We start from the raw sequence: 17150 nt of genomic DNA, 5'->3' as shown, positions 1-17150 counted from the left end.
AAAGCTCTCATAATAATAAAGATCACACTTTAACACCTTTCATCAGCATTTGGCAAAGGATCCCCTCAGTGGCTTCATGAGGAATGACAATGTTATTTGTATAGTGCCAGTTCATATCAGAGGTTATCTCATTGCACTGAGAATTGAAATCAATTGAATTGCATTAAGAGCGAGCAGGCGTAAATAGAAAACACAGTAGAACAATGCATAAGATGAAAAATAATAGTAATCGTAGTGGTAATAATACAAATATCAATAAAAATAATAATTGTAATAATAGTGATAGAAATAGTAATCATAATAATATTATAACTAATAATAATACTCATAGCAGCGGGTGTTAAGCATGAAGATGGGGGTAATAGGTTGATTCCAATCATAGATCCAGCTTCATCTCTGGAGGCAGAAATAACAGCTGAAAGCGACAGGGAGAGACGTGAGGGATGAGAAAGAGAGGTGATTTACAATACACATTTAACAGGTTAATCTCATGAACACTTAAGGGAGGTCTGATCATAACATATCTCAGCAAACAAATGTGTTGCATAGAAAAATTACACTATTAAAATTACCAATATTCACAAGCAGATATACTGTATTCTACTATATACCATATTCTATTTTCAACTACTTTATACTTGTATGTCGGGCAGTGGTGGTGCAGTGGATAAAATACATGCCTTACATGCCTTTTGTGTGAGAGACCCGGGTTCAATCTCCAGCTGTGACCCTGAGCAAGACATTTATGGTGCTTTCAGACTAAAAGCGAAGTGAGCGTTCGGGGCAATGAGTTTACATACAAAGTCAATGCAAAGACGTGTAGAGCCGTGATTTCCTGTCGGCGGCGTGCGACCTCTGACATGTATAGCAATTGTAAGTCGCTTTGGATAAAAGCATCAGCTAAATGAATAAATGTAAATGTTGTATGCACTTAAAAGTAATTTAAAAGAAGAGACAGAATTCACAGCCATAATTTGTTTAGGTCAAGTCTGGGAGCCCTAACTGTGAGGCCCTGTCACCTTTGTGTTTAAGGTGATATGAGGCTTGGCCCTGTTTTGTAGAGGACCAGAAGATATAAATAGCAGGACCTACCTTGAGGTCCATTTAATTTATATTGTGCTTTAGTTTTGCATTTTCAAATATTTGCAGGAGTACAACAAGCAGAGGTGGGACCAAGTCACCGTCCGAGTCAAGTCTCAAGTCTTAGCACTCAAGTCCCAAGTCGAGTCCCAAGTCCAGACAGATCATGAGTGGCAAGTCCGAGTCAAGTCTCAAGTCAAGGACAAGCAAGTCCAAGTCAAGTTTTTAACTTTGAGTTTCAAGTCCTAAACAGGTCATAATGCGCTCTTATTGCTCTAATTGAGCACCGCGCTATGTTGATGCGCTGCGCAGTTCTTTTTTTTAATCATAATTTATATTTGGGCATGGGGAGTGTCAAGTCAGCTTGAGTCAAAAGGCTCAAGTCCAAGTTAAGTCAGGAGTCATTGCTGTTCAAGTCAAAGTCGAGTCGCAAGTCTTCTTTGATTTTGTCAAGTCGAGTCTAAAGTCATCATTTTTGTGACTCGAGTCTGACTCAAGTCCAAGTCATGTGACTTGAGTCTACACCTCTGACAACAAGTTCCACAAATTGATTTCTACACCCTGCATTCATGAAGGAAAGTGATGGAAAAAAGTGAGGGAGTTGAAGTACCTCAGAGTCGGAGAATTGGAGCAGCGGGGGTGGTATTGCGTTCACTCTACTGCACCGAAAAGAGAGGTGACCCGGAAGGCAAAGCTCTCTATCTACTGGTCAATTTTTGTTCCTACCCTCTCCTATGGTCATGAGGGCTGGTGTCATAACCGAAAGAAGTAGATTGTGGGTATAAGCGGCTGAAATGGGTTTCCTCAGGAGGGTGGCTGGCCTCTCCCTTAGAGATAGGGTAAGAAGCCAAGCCATCCGTGAGGAACTAGGAGTAGAGCTGCTGCTCCTTTATGTCAAAAGGAGCCAGTTGAGGTTGTTCGGGCTTCTGATAAGGATGCCCCCCGGGAGCCTCCCTAGGGAGGTGTTCCAGGCACGTCCAGCTAAGAGGACACTGGCCCACACTGGCCTAGGAACGCATCGGGATCCCCCAGTCAGAGCTTTTTAATGTGGCTCAGGAAATGGAGGATTGAGGTCCCTTGCTGAAGCTGCTGCCCCTGTGACCCAACCCCGGAAAAACAATTGAAGATGGATGGATCCTGCATTCAGCCACTTGAAGAGTATGACCATATGTGAGGGTTGGAATGTAGCTCAGCTCCTTCTTTCCCACATCAGTCTTGTACAACACCTTTGGGAACAGCGTGAGGAGCCTAGACACCTGGACAGTGCTTGGTGTAGAACCACTGCTCCTTTGCATTGAAAGAAACAATTTCAGATGGTTTGGCATGACATGTGAATAGGATGCCACCCTCTGAATGTCCAACCACAGGGTAGACTCGGAACACACTGAAGGGATTCACCAGGAAAAGCTGGAGGATGTGGCTAATGAGAGAGACATTCGGCCTATCTTACATTGCCTGTTCCACAGTGAATTGAATCTGTATAAACAGCAGAAAAGGGGTGGATGGACATATAATTGCTGCATAAAGATATTGGGGCCTCTTGAGCTACAGAGTGATGCATCTTACTTGTACAAAATCTTTGTTGGGAGTTGCACATGCGCAGCTCCCAGGTAAGGACTACTAGCCAATCAGAAGCAGAGAAGGGTGGGTCGTAAGAAACAAGGTAGTGTGATCCAAATCAAAGCCGCTTCAGACTGTGACCGTAACCTAACAGATGGTATAAGTTACTCACAAGTCCACAACCACACAACACCATTGTTCCACATCTTACCAGAAACCACTACAAAAATCACCATATTTCAACTCAATTTTACATAAAAATTGGCCAAACAATTTGAACGTTTGCTCAGTAGCTTTCACATCGGGTGTAACATTAGCATTATAGCTATAACTTTAGCTGTGTTAGCCAACATTTACAACAACTCCGCACTTGAACAGTCTGTGAAGTAACATTGCCATGCTTATTTTAAATATAATTCACAACCAATAAAGCATACTTACAGGTTGTGATTGTGAATTTCCAGGCCCAAACAGAATCAGAGTTGCATCGTGTTTTAGGACTAAACGTTGAACTGTGTTCTGACGATCTATGCTGCCTTGCCGAAAAATGCTACCATGGCGCAAATTGATAGACTCGACTCTACTCGGCCCTGCTCGGTTTTCCGATAGTACCCAGAGATAGTACGTAGCTTGTCGTCATAGCGACGCCACACACAACTGCCGCGACGTAATGTTCAATGCGACACACACACCAGCGATCTACACAGCTTTCTCTTTTTTAAGTTAAAACGTTTCTCATTCCTCAGAATGTAAAGACAGATAAGCGGTATGAAAACCTTCAAGCTGTGTTTTCCTCTGCCGTTGTTGCTGCAGCGGTCTGTGTGACGGCGGGAGCAGAGGGCTCTGTGAGCGGGCGGCTGGCCGGCCTCACACGCTCCTACCGCGGTTTGGCACAGGCTTCCCCCGCAGCCACTTGCGGAGCTCCTCAACTCCGAAAATATTCAAGCACATTTTTGTTCCGCCATCACTTTTCGTAAAACTGTCAATATTCTAAATCTACACAGCTGAATTCTCACCTCAAAACTTCTCAGAAGTGGATTTAGTGATGAAATTCTATAAGAAACCTGTGAAATATAAAACTTTCTGTTGCTGGCCTCTGTCTGGTGCAGCGATGATGATGCAGTGAATAGTGAATATTCTCTCTGACCAATCAGCAGTCTGCCATGTTTTCACATTACATTTTAGTATCCCTCAGCTCGCTTGGAACCTCAACGGAGGTGAGGTGATCCGAAAAAAGTACCTGGAAGCAAGTACAGGTACAACATTTCTACAATGGAAATCAAACAAAGCCGAGTCGAACCAAAGGACCTCCGCTCAGACTAGCTTGGTTTGAGGGCGTGTCTGACCCCGCTAGACGCTTGGCAAGCTTTATGATGCGTTTTCATTGTAATGTCACAAGTAAAGGAAGTGAAGGGCTGGACTACAAACGAGCTGTTTTCAAGCGGTACAGAGCAGAGCTTTCTGTGGGAGATGGGAACTCCCTTTGGGCTGGACTTTGGGCTTTTTCACTTTGCAAACCTGTTACATGCACAAAAAAGATATATAACTCAATAAAGGAGAGGGGAAAAGCCAAAAAGCAGAATACCTCTTTAAAAAAAACTGTCCTGCATTCTTCATAATATAAAGATTTTCCTTTCGATGCTTTTGTATTTTACTTATTCTTGATTACATCTCTGAGGATAGAGGGTGTTATATGCTGAACAGAATGTCAAGCCCTTTGATGCAAATTTGTGATTTTGTATAATAAAAATTACTTTAACAACTTTTACTTTTTTACATTTGAATAACCAAAATTTCCTATCTACCGTATATTGTATGCTCAAACCTGTTTCATATATCTTTTGAGACAGCAGAGTTAAACAAAGGCTAAATAGAGTTTAATGGAAGCCACTTTATTAGCTCAACACACATTCTGCAGCAAGTACTGTTATGGATGTGGAAAAGCACAGACTTCTCATGATACTGATATCTCTCTTCATAGTGGATTACTAGTTACAGAGAAAAACTATACAAAATAATCAATGACAACGTTAAGGTCAAACACAGGGAACCAAAAAAGAAACTGAATCTCTACAGGACAAAAATACACTGTCAAAAACACTGCTGAGTATTGAGACAATGCACGAGAGACAATCCAACTATACTGTAAATTCTTCTTTCAAAATGCTTGATCTACAACTAAGTATACCATGAGAGTGGCTTAACGTTGGCATTTCCAAGGTCAGACACATCACTGTAATCTGATTTGTACAGTATGGCATGGGTTGCTACTGTATGTACTACATAAAACTAACTAGCAAAACCAAATAAAAGAAGAAGGATGCGTATTAGTATGGGAGAGAATACAATAGAAGTGAATTCACAAATAATGTGTCAAATCTATGTCTTCAATGAAAAGAATATTTTGTTCCGTTCAAATGTAAAGCAGTGGAATAACTGTCCCACTTTAACCCGTTTTCATTTATAGCCCATAATCTGAATCTCATTCATTCCATCTAAACTTATTTTACTTCTCCAAAGAAATAAACATCCCACAATACACAGTAGACAACATTCAACACAAATTCAATCTCTTGCAATAAACTTTGATTAACACACTTGTTAAATTCCACAAATGATGATGTGATTTAAAACACAGTTTGGTTTATGAGTTAACAGCAAATGTATCCCATACAACATCGAGTGTTTATTTAATCTGTCATGTCAGGTGGAGGAGAGGGTTACTGCTGTATGATGGCTGAGGAGAGAGCACTATAGGAGCTTCTTAACTAGTCTGCTCTTCTTTCTCCAAGTCTTTGAGGGTTTTTAGAAGGCGAGAAGGGGTGAAGATTTCAGTTGATCCTGAAAGACACAAGACAATGTATGATCATTTTTTAATATAACAAACTAATAGAAGTATTGTCCATGCAGGGGCACATCTACTGGGGTGGCATTTGGTGACAGCTGCCCCTAAAAATGCCCTGACCCCAGATGCCAACCGTAGTTTTGGAGAGTCAAACGATAACGCTCCATGTAGACCTATAGGTTCTACACCTCCCCCAACAGCATCTGTTTGAAACTGTGCATGCATTCATGAGAGAGGGAGATACAGGATAGACTGAATATCAATAACAGATTTTATGCCCATTAAATAAGAAGCAAACAAAAAGTTGTGCCACAGTGTGGTGCAGGAACCACGACAGACCAAAGTATGGTAACAAACCAGTTGCGCTAGCCACACACAGTGACTGCTGATGGTTAGCGTCTGGACCGCTAACTTTCAGTCTGCACTTCAGCCTGCTTATCTGCCTGCTTCACAGCCAGTGGCATTCCTGCACGCTTGCCTCACACCTGCACCTCAGCATGCTTCCCAGTCTACTAGCACCCATTTCATTCCCATTCGGCGGCCCAGCCAACACCAGATCCTGGTCCCCTGTCAACTCTTGCTTCTCGTGTCTAGTTGCCGGTCCAGCCGACACCTTACATTGTGAATTTATGACCATTACCAGTTTGGTATATTTGTTTATTCATACACCTGACCTATGCTTACAAAATCCCTGACTTTGTGGAAGTGTACCTAGAGGCAGGCCTTGTGAAGGCAAAGGATGGTCACACCGAATATTTATTTGATTTGGATTTTTCTTCTGTTAATTCACTTTGCATTTTGTTAATTGATAAATATAATCTATTAAGATGTCAACTTTTTAAAGAATTCTTTACAGCATTTTTCCAAACCTGCCTATGTTTGCACAGTACTGTATAAGTTGTCACGAACACTGTTATGCTCATCTGACAGAGGTCATGAAATACAGTTGTAGGCTATTATAAAACAATGGACAGATGGTGCAGCTGGGCCACACGTCATATGTAATTGATGTTGCTTCAAAATGATGGCTCCAACACAAGGATGTCTCATTTTGTTAAATGCCTGCTGCCTCGTTGCTCCCTCTGCTTGCATCTCAAGTAGGAGGGTATGAAGCCAGGACAGTGACTTTAAAATTTGACATTGAAAATAAAATTTGGCATTGAAAACTGGTTCTGAAAAGGGAAACATTTTTATAGAAACATTTGTATTGGAAATGTTTTCATGACACTGAAAAACGTTCACAATAATTATTATTTTATATAAATATTGGTGCCATTTAAAGCCTCATTCCCTATACCAGAGCCACGGATGTGATAGAGTAGAGCTGGCTGGGGCTTTAGGTTTAATGTCGAGCCAGAGCCAAGGGTCCTCAGGGACGGTGACAGGAGAAGGAACGGGCAGCGGGCAGAGTGGAAGCAGCAGCTAGAGAAGTAACAGCTTCAGTAGGATAGGGGCAGTGACATCCATCTCTTCAGCACTGGTGGCTTGTGCTGGGCAGAAGAGAATAATGTCCAAGTGCCTCTCAGCTTCCTGGATTTAGTAGTGTTGACATTCTTTGCTCTAACTCAGTGATCTTCCTGCTGAGACAGATGCAGCTCTCGCAACCGTATGGTAAAAGCATGGCATATTCAGTATGTGCTCAGCTTGTTTCTGTTCATTTAAAATCTTGATCCTTTATCTGGTTAAAATATATAGTTACAGTATACATAGTTAATGATCAGGATCTAAAAAGTATAGTATTGTAAAAAAGCTTTTTTGGTAGAGACACAACGCTGACACATGTGCTGATCCCAGATAAATTATCTGGGATCACATTGATTTATCCATTTCACAAATAATACCACTGTGTGGTCAAAATACTTTTGTGTTATTTTGGTCTGGGGCTGGTTTTCATTGTTTGGGCACTTTAGCGGTTCAGTATGCCTGAAAATAACTAGTGCATATAACATGTCGTCCAACTAAAGTCAAATGTGTTTCTACCTCTTCTGAATGTTCACACTGTAAAATGGGGGACCGCCTCCTCTGGCTGCACTCAACTACCTCTGTGATCTCTCTCCAATAACAATAATAGTCTTTTTGTAGTCTTGATGGCATGGATCGCACAAATAGTGGTAACACATACTTTCAGATAGTCTCTTCTTGAAGGCATCCATAGTGCTTCACTGATTTTCACCAACAAAAATGTTGGTAGAAGTTGTGTGAACCTCCACATACCTGGTCACAGCAAAGTGGTTGTAAGTGTGAAGGATTGTTAGTTTTGGAAAGTTACGTAAATTCTCAGACACATTGTCAGACACAGCCCTCCTAAACAGACAACATTGTTTTGCTTTATATAACTGTTGCACATGGCACATTCTTACCCACAAAATGCAGATATAACTAAAGATAAGATGGCATGCTGTAGTACAATAATTATTTATGTATGCTTGTTAAACTTCACAAATGTCACCAGAACAGATCTAAACAATATAGTAAATGTGTCTGCTGCTTTAGACCCTCTGCTTTTGAAATGCTTCCGGTCCATAAAACTACCATAGATACTAAAGCATAGATACTATAGCAATTTAGGATTTTCTCTATATTTATATGTAGTTTTTAATGAAATCACTTATCAATCACTTTTTTATTGCCTATTTGTGAACGGGTTGTAACCTCACTTAAAATGAACCACATGCCTGTTTTCTGAGCTTCTTGCTTACACTACACACAACTACAACAGTGCAGCTAACCTCCGCTTTGTTTTGGAGGTTTGCTTCGTAACATTCAACTAGATTTATTGTAGTTTTACCGATAATCAGGTACATAGACCGTAACTTATGTGACCCACATAGTATAGAATAATGCAAACAAAACAATACAGTTAAGTTGTAGTAAGGTTTCTTACTGTGTTCTAACTGTTATAAAGTGTGCCAACAATCTCATTTATAATATCTAGTCTAGTTTACTGACATGAAACGTAGTAGTTTCAATTTGAAACCTCACCGCTACAGGCCACTGAAAACTATACATGGCCACTCTAAGCTTTATGTTCTACAACTTCTCATCTTCTCAACATTATGTACTTGCAGTGTTAGTATGAAACAGCAGTCAATGATCTACCATAGATGATTTCAGTAAATATATACAGGTTTGTTCATCACAGTCTACCAAAAATGCTTCTACAAATAGATGTGAAACACAAGGACCAGGGTCAGTTACTTTACAAACAATAAGGCAGCATTTCAGTGTCAGTGAAAATCATTGACAACAAATACTGCAGGGATCAATGGTTGAAAGGTAAGACAATGGGCATGTGTGCAAATGGGTTGACATGGGGGAAACACAGGGATTTACAAATCACATTATGTATTTACTTCCAAGCATCTTTTCATTCTGCAGGTGGCTCCTCAGTGACCTCTGGTGGGGCGTTGGGGTCCAGGAAATCTGGGTGCTGTAGTTCCTTTAGGTACTTTGGGGGGGTGAGAATGTGGGTGGAACCTACGGGGGACACAAGCCTGAAAGCTCAGCAAGGACTGAATATTGAATGAAAGCTTGTTTATCATGTAAGAAAATGAATCCACAGAGGTCTTATTGAAATTCCGTGCCAAATGAGACTGAGAGGTCAGTATATAAAGGTCACAGCAACTTATCAGCTCTCACAGAGATGTCAAGCTCCGCTGAATCAGCTGTGCAGGGAAGATTGCATAGGATTTCCAAATACATCACCAAGATCCAAACATTTATCTGTCTTTTAGGATTTTTTTTCAGGATATTACCAAGTCATGCTGGATCAAACATGCAATTTTCAACCCTCTAATATAAATATGTAATAAATACTAAATCACAGTTAAATGTTGAAGTAAAAAGTATATCTGTCTTGTTATATTAGGCAGTTCAACTTGAGGCAGTCTTAATAAAAAATAAATAAAAGCTACATGTTACTACTTTACTACGTCAATCCCTTCTTAAGATTTTATACAAATGATGCATTTTAGCTATAGTGCACCTAAGAATATAGGAGAATGTTTTTAGCAGAATAGTTACTAACTACATCAAAACATAGTTTAGTCCCATGTTTAGAAGACACCTTGATAAGAATAACATTCTGGGCCAAACACCGTAAAAGTGTTTGAAACGGTCAAATATAAAGGAGTACTCCACTAATTTAGATTTGCGCTTCACTAATAGTAGAGGGACTTGCAAAAAGACAGATTGACTCTCTCTGTCCAGTGAACTCACCGATCAGGGCCTCCCACTTGCCGTTGGCCTGGGTGACCTCATACACGCAGCGCATCTCACTGTACGTCATCCCTCCAATAATAAAGACAATGATCCTGGGCCCTGTCTTCATCTCTGTGGGGCCCCTGTTCTTGTGCCAGTTACCATAGCGAGCACTGCAACATGTGAAACAAGGATATAGATAGGCATTTACTGCAAAACATTAAAAGACTTTTTTCCCGTGCAGGTAGATAGTTGTTTTCTTTTGTATGACTACTATTTTAAAAACAATGTCTTTATATATATATATTTTTTTTTTCTTGAAGCCATTTATTGAAGTAATGTGTTACCCAAGGTGTAGGCAATGTGATATAAAACACACACCTTGATGGAGCACTGGCTTTGGCAGATACTTGTCGCTGAGAAATGTATGGGTACAGCTTGGGATCAAGTTTGTCCTCAATAGCGTCCTGTGGGAACACATTCAAATTAGTTGGCACCAGAAATACAAATCACATTCAGACAGGATTAACATTACAGCGGGAGGTGGGAAATGAAATCTTCACTGTGCATAAACGATCTTCTGCTTACTTTGAATTTGGATTCTACCTGAGTGCTTCTATTACTGGATCGCAGTGCAGCTTTTGATGTCATTGATCATGAATGTAATTGAATGATGTGAAATATGGAGTAACTCAAGGCTCTGTTCTTGGCCCATACTGTAATTTCACGCTGTTGGTCTATTCTGTACACATGACATCTATTGCATGTCTGTCTGTCCTGGGAAAGGGATCCCTCTCTCAGGATAGACAGCCTTTGTTGTTAGTATGAGAGCTGCAGCTCTCACACTTTTGTTCTCTTCGCTCTTATTATTATTATTATTATTTATTCCGCCGTTTTTGGCATCTATCTTCTCCCGTACCGTTTGTCCTACAAACTTGGTTTCAACTTCAAATTGTACATCTTCTTCATGAGATGGGTGCTATTACCTGTGTAGCTGATATCTGTAATGGTTGATTTTATATTAATATTTTTATGCATTTTAAAATGAATGGTTCCTATGGGACTCCTCTTCCAACCTAGCGGGGGCGAAGCTAGACTCCCATGATGCATGGCAGTGAAGAAAGTTTTGTTAAAATTTGCTAATGAGTCTCCTATTTGTTTGAAATACAAAACAAATACTTTGTGATTTATGTATTTGTTAAATGTGTCTGCTTAGAAAATAGTGTTTTTTGTTGGTAATTGTCATTCTTGTGGTGGTTTACTAAACAAAGTAACTTGTGTGTGACAATTACCAACAAAAAACACTATATTCCAAGCAGACATGATTAACAAAACATAAATCACAAAGTAACTTGTGTGTTTCAAGCAAATAGGAGACTTATTAGCAAATTTTAACAAAACAATCTTCACCACCATGCATCATGGGAATTCTCAGGGACGGCGTGATAGTCCATCCAAAATACCCATAATAAAAATATTGCGGTAGCAATTGCAAAAAATAGCTGGCAGCTCTCACACGCATTTTCTTAAGGAAATGCCCATTCTAGTTCTTCCTGAGGTTTCTTCCATTTTTGCTTGTTAAAGGGTTTTTCTTTATGCGAAACAAGGGTCTAAGGTTAGAAGGTGTTCTATATTTGTGATTTGTAACATTGGGAACATTGTGTGTTTCAAGCAAATAGGAGACTTATTAGCAAATTTTAACAAAACAATCTTCACCACCATGCATCATGGGAATTCTCAGGGACGGCGTGATAGTCCATCCAAAATACCCATAATAAAAATATTGCGGTAGCAATTGCAAAAAATAGCTGGCAGCTCTCACACGCATTTTCTTAAGGAAATGCCCATTCTAGTTCTTCCTGAGGTTTCTTCCATTTTTGCTTGTTAAAGGGTTTTTCTTTATGCGAAACAAGGGTCTAAGGTTAGAAGGTGTTCTATATTTGTGATTTGTAACATTGGGATATATAAATAAAATTGACCAAAAGAGAAAACCAGTACCTACCTGTAGTTGTCATCACAGCAGCCCATCTGAAAAGCTCTTGCTCTACTGATGGCTTAAATGTCTTTCCGTCGTTGTATTGATTCCCAAATAGGCCTATATGTTGGTGTTAGCATGTTGCTGTCTATCAGACTAGCAAAACCATTTTTGACTTCCTCCATTTTCACACTCAGTTGATTTTTTGTGTGGAAGGCCAAGCTGCTCTTACTGTGGAAGAGATCATACAGCAATCTTGCGCTGGACCAGATTAAAATTACAAGAGGAACTGTTAGTTCTCTGAAAACGGGCGTAATTGTTGCTATGGGGGTGAAAAATTAACCACATATGCACTACAGACTGGGCTGACTTCACTGATCAGTGCAGGTAAAATTAAAATCAACCCATCCCCTCAGAGAAATAAATCTAGTCCTAGTGAGCCGTGTGGAAGGTAAGTGGGCTTGAGAACACAAACTGCCACAAACATCCATCTTACTAAAAATGTAACAATTTTTAAAAAATCTTTGAATGTAAAAGCAAAGCCCAATAAAGTATAGTAGGGTTTGTCTTATTTGACACATTACCTTACCCCAATGGAAGATTTTATCACCCAGCACTTGATACAACATTGTTAAAACATTGTTACAGTAAGATGCATATCTGTAGTAGTTAAAGATACATTTTCTTCAGCAGAAAATGTAAATGAGCCCTAATCCCCAATATTGGTGTGGAGTCATACTGCATGGTAATAATACATGAGAAGTACCTCAATGAGATCCTTGACAAGAGGAGTCCACCTGGATAGCTGGTAGGTCTGCTCACTGATTCGCTCCTTACGATCAGGCTTCTTAGCTTTCTTGGCGGTGCCCTGTGAAGAAACAACAATGATCACTCATGTGCTTTCAGAATTCACACATCAGCAGATCAACTCTCTGGCACCGTTATTCTTGACTGATATTCAGTTACTTACTCATATTCAATCTTATATATTTCACTACAAAAGATGGATATTATGCTGTAACAGTGCTCATCTCAAGTAACATTTCACTCAAGCAACATTTCACAACATGCTCACAGTGGTCCACATCAGTGCTTAGTACCACCACAAAGTCCCCCATTTGGTTTTCTCTTCAGTTGGCCTTGCCCACAGAGAACCAATATGGGCCAGTACAATACAGTTAGCTTATGCAGAGTTCATAGCATTTATTCCCTTTCACACCACAGTGTGTTTTTTTCTGTGGGCAGTGGACAGTTTGGCTTGCTCAGTATGCGACTCAGGAGGTGGAGCAGGTCGTCCACTAATCAGAAAGTCGGTCGTTCAATCCACGGCTCCTCCAGTCTACATGTCGACTTATCACTGGCCAAGATACTGAACCCCAGATTGCCCCTTATGGCTCTGCTGTCGGTGTGAGTGTGTGTGAAATGTATTAGTGGTTTCTGATGAGCAGTTGGCACCTTGAATGATCAATGAATGAATTTGTTTGAATTGGGTAAATTACATGCAAAGTAGGGGCAGCACGGTGGTGCAGTGGTTAGCAATGTTGTCTCCAGCAAGAAGGTCGTGGGTTCAAACCCCAATTGACAATGGATGGGTGGGTGTATGGATGACATGTAAAGTGCTTTGAGTGGTCAGAAAACTAGAAAGGTGCTATACAGGTATAGCCACAGCTGATTAGCTCATGCAAGGTCTGTGTCAGTTTTCCCATTTTGTGTGTGCAATGATCTATAGAGAGTATTCAGATTTGAATAGAATATGGAATAGAGAAACAAAGAAAAAACCCTGACAAACATATTTTCTACCGACCAAAACAATAAATTGCCTTTTTGTGCCATATATATATTTGTTTCCATACTTTTAATTGAGATAATAAGGTATTATGTTGAATGTAAACTTAAAGAAGAGGCCAGAGTGAAATTTGAAGAAAAATTATTTTGCTATTAAATGTACTTGATACATTAAATTGTTTTTAAACTTACAAGATGCTTATTAATGATTCAACTTAAATCTCATCACTACTCACTCTTCATGCTCTAATCATGCTTTATCGTTCAACTTAAGCCTGCTCATCACACTACGCAGTTTCTACAATAACCCTCCTGGTTCTGACAGAGTCCTGGGGCCACAGCATCACAGCTTTTGTGGGATCAACATTTTTTATACAGTCTATGGACCGTACTCCTTGATCTCAGTCAGACACTAGACTGGACCGCCAACTTTATTATTTTATATTCTGTCAGCCTCCTCTTGCTCTGCTTAATTTTTTGTTTTGTTGGTTTGTTGGTAATGTTAAATGTCGCCACATTATGCTGGTGGCTAGCCAGCTAAAGGCTAAACACACTCCAAGTACAACCTTTGTAAGTAGCCCCTAACACCAGCAGCTTTCACGCTGCCTTATTTCACGGGGTATTGCGACAATCTGCCGGCTTGCTACGATTTATGAATACCCGCATTTCCACCAAAGGAACTACACCCACGGAACAAGGACCCTTTGCAGGAACTCACTGCGTTTCCACCGCAGGGACCATTTAATTCCAGGGTCTTTATTTTAGCCACCCAAAAGTCCCTGCTCGGGTGGTAGTAGTTAAAAAAAAGTTTGTTACAAATTTAATAACAAACTGGATAAAGCCATCAAGTTCTTAAAGGAACTCCAGCACAGAGAAAGAAACACGCAAACATAAATTAGGAAGGTTATTAAAACATTTCCAGCTGCAGCATCACATCTGTGTCCACCTGAGCGTCGGAGTAACAGGAATTTTAACGTCCTTTATTAGCCTACCTGCTGTAATCAGTTGGTCCATTTGTTTTGGAGAGGAGCAGTCCGACTTCAGCTCTGTGTAAAAACTTCCTGACTGATGAAAACTTAAAACAACAACTTTGGACCCAGTAGGTAGCTTAACTCCATCAGCTGTTCGCTGTAAACACACCGCTGCATGCTGGCTGCTATTTCCGAGCAATACATTTAATGCCGACGTACTATCTCAGGCGGACATCGGCAAGACTTGTGTGTGCTATGTGACTGTTGATTGGGATTTATTGGTTTGCAAACAACAGTGGAAAAGAGGAGCAGTCGTAGAAAAACACCTGACATGCTCAATTTAAAGCCAGTAGCCTCTACTCGCCCATTCAGAAATTCACTGCAAGGCAAGCCCCACCCCACCAAAGTACAGGTACTTTCGGAAAGTACTACCACACAAGACCCTGGAACTAAATTTAGACTCTGGTCCCTTCAGTGGAAACACAGTGAGTTACTCCAAAGGTTCCTATTATACTCCCACACAAAAAGCTCTTTGTAATGTCAAGCAGAGCCTATAGATTTTCATTATATTCCAATCAAATCTGATGTTCATTTCGCTTAGTACGGCAAGAGATCCAGGGACTAAAAAATCCTGGGTACTTTTGGTAGAAACGCAGCTAAACACAAGTAACGTGAATGAGTGTTACACGATTTTAGATCCCTTGGTACACTGGGGACCAATTGAAGTGACACACACCACAAACAGGAATGCCAGGCTAGGTAAGCTACTGTCAAATAGATATTCTATGGTGATATCATGCCAAATATATTTACCCACCAATTTGGCAGGTCGTAGGTGTTAATTTCCACCCCTGCCTGCTCATTAATAATAATAATAATAATAATAATAATAATAATAATATGGTTAAAGAGACACTGAGGTCCTGGGCAAGGACAGCTTACCTCAGAGACAATGGGAACACCCAAGTGGGCCATGTTGGAAATTATGTCACTGTCTTCTGGTGGGATGCTGGCATGCTGAAGGAGTTTACACAGGTTTTCCTCAGTCACACCTGACACACGCAGATACACAAACACATGCAGCATAGATTTTCAGGCCATACAACACACACATGCTGGGGTTCATGCACATTTACAGATATGGTGTAATGCATGCAAGCACCGAGAAAACTGAGAATGGATTATCACTAAACAAACAAAATATGGATGCATAAATATTCTATCAAAAGATTCTGAGATTCTGGGCTTTTTTGTTTTTTTCAACATCATGCAGGAATTTCCCTTCTTGTTCATGTTATTTGTTGATATGAAAAACAACACGGACAGGAAAGTGGATATCTGACCATTCTTAAGGAAGATGTAGAGCAGAATGATGCGGATCTTGTCAGACACGTTGACATTGGCGTCAAGTAGAACGGGTACAATGAGCCTCATGGGATCCTTGATCTTCTCTCCCTCTGCATCTATGCCCATCGCCAGATCCTTCAATACAATGGAGGACGAAAGAGGCCAGAGCTCAATGTGAGTTCCACATAAGTTCCATTTTAACAATTCAACGAAGATTTTGGTGTGGAATTCTAGCCTTAGAGGAGAGCCTGTATGTGGCCACAATTACCCCCAGAAGTGTCAAAAGGAAGTTGTCTATCCATTTTAAGTACTTAAAAATGCTTTCAGAAGTGCTGGCCAATGGATACAACACATTCTCACTCCCAACTTGCCACATATGGACGTCTGGTCAAGAGCCATTGGTGTCACTTTGTAACGCCTTGGGTACCTCTTTAGCATAGTTTGTTGATGTGTAAGGCTCCGCGGTCAAGTTAGCAACAATAAATATGCTACGTCTTGTTAAATTAGCAATAATAAATATGCAATGTCCGGTTAGACCTTCTAAATAAAAGTAGTGTTTAACATTGTGAAACGTTATGAAACATTGTGAAGGTTTAGGTCCCAAAACTACTTGGTTAGGTTTAAATAAACATTTTGGTTTGGCTCAAAATAACAGCTTTACTTACGTGACTTAACTTACGTAAGTTAAGTTCCATAGCTTGTGTAACTTAAATAAAAATGCTCAGTGTTGACTTTTTGTTTCACATGGCACACAAGTCTTTCGCATGAAAGTCCGGTTTCTTGGCCATCCATCCACCCCAAACACCTTCTTACTCTGACCTTTCTGTTAGATATCCTACACCTACCTTTAGTATTCATAAATGCTACATGGGCTTCCTTCAGTGTGTTGAGCTATGACGGTAAGGGGTCCCTAGTGCATTACAAACTGACGCCGACGGGTCTTGACCATGGTCCATATGTGACAATTTAGGAGTGAGAATAGGTGATTGGATATGCTTTTTTGTCAAAAAATTGTTCAAGCTTGTAAATCAAACTAAAACCATTTAGCCATTTGTGATATTTCTGTTTATGTAAACAAACGAGAAATAGTGTATTAATTAGAGAGCTTAAGATGTGTGATTTACAGGCAAGTTCTGGAGTTTTATTTTTGTGATTTCTAAGTGGATTTATTAACGTCTAGTCATGATGAAATCAGAGATAATAGATGTCCCTCTCAATCAAAAATGTTGTGTATTATGCCTGTGTGCTCAGAATGAGTTGAATGAGTCATGACTTCAGTTTGTTGTTGCTGAACGGATCAAACTACACTAAACTAACTCCATGTTGTTTTTAGAACACTGGAATGCATCTGTCCCTTGCACCTCACACAATGTCTTTGTCCAGTGTC

The 17150-nt window shown here is 40.2% G+C and overlaps 1 protein-coding gene across 3 annotated transcripts in view; it reads right to left on the bottom strand.

Moving 5' to 3' along the window:
- Positions 1 to 4523: 4523 nt before the first annotated feature.
- Positions 4524 to 17150, bottom strand: part of stxbp1b (syntaxin binding protein 1b) — a 36754-nt gene continuing 24127 nt past the window's right edge. Inside the window, exons 14-20 of one of the 3 annotated variants that reach the window (XM_038704288.1) lie at positions 15760 to 15898; positions 15359 to 15468; positions 12427 to 12528; positions 10067 to 10152; positions 9704 to 9858; positions 8839 to 8962; positions 4524 to 5481 (exon numbers count right to left, since the gene is read on the bottom strand). In XM_038704288.1, the coding sequence (XP_038560216.1) occupies positions 8853 to 8962; positions 9704 to 9858; positions 10067 to 10152; positions 12427 to 12528; positions 15359 to 15468; positions 15760 to 15898 (702 nt within the window). In that variant the 3' untranslated portion in view covers positions 4524 to 5481; positions 8839 to 8852. Of the gene's footprint in view, positions 5482 to 8242; positions 8963 to 9703; positions 9859 to 10066; positions 10153 to 12426; positions 12529 to 15358; positions 15469 to 15759; positions 15899 to 17150 lie in introns of those variants that run through there. The other 2 variants (XM_038704290.1, XM_038704289.1) reach the window with 2 other exon arrangements.

This window comes from Micropterus salmoides, unplaced genomic scaffold, assembly GCF_014851395.1.
Source record: "Micropterus salmoides isolate LMB-PRFRI ecotype aquatic unplaced genomic scaffold, ASM1485139v1 Ms_hic_scaffold_7, whole genome shotgun sequence".
Taxonomy (NCBI): domain Eukaryota; kingdom Metazoa; phylum Chordata; class Actinopteri; order Centrarchiformes; family Centrarchidae; genus Micropterus; species Micropterus salmoides.
The sequence above is the reverse complement of the archived record's forward strand: the minus strand, read 5'-3'. Positions and strand labels throughout refer to the sequence as shown.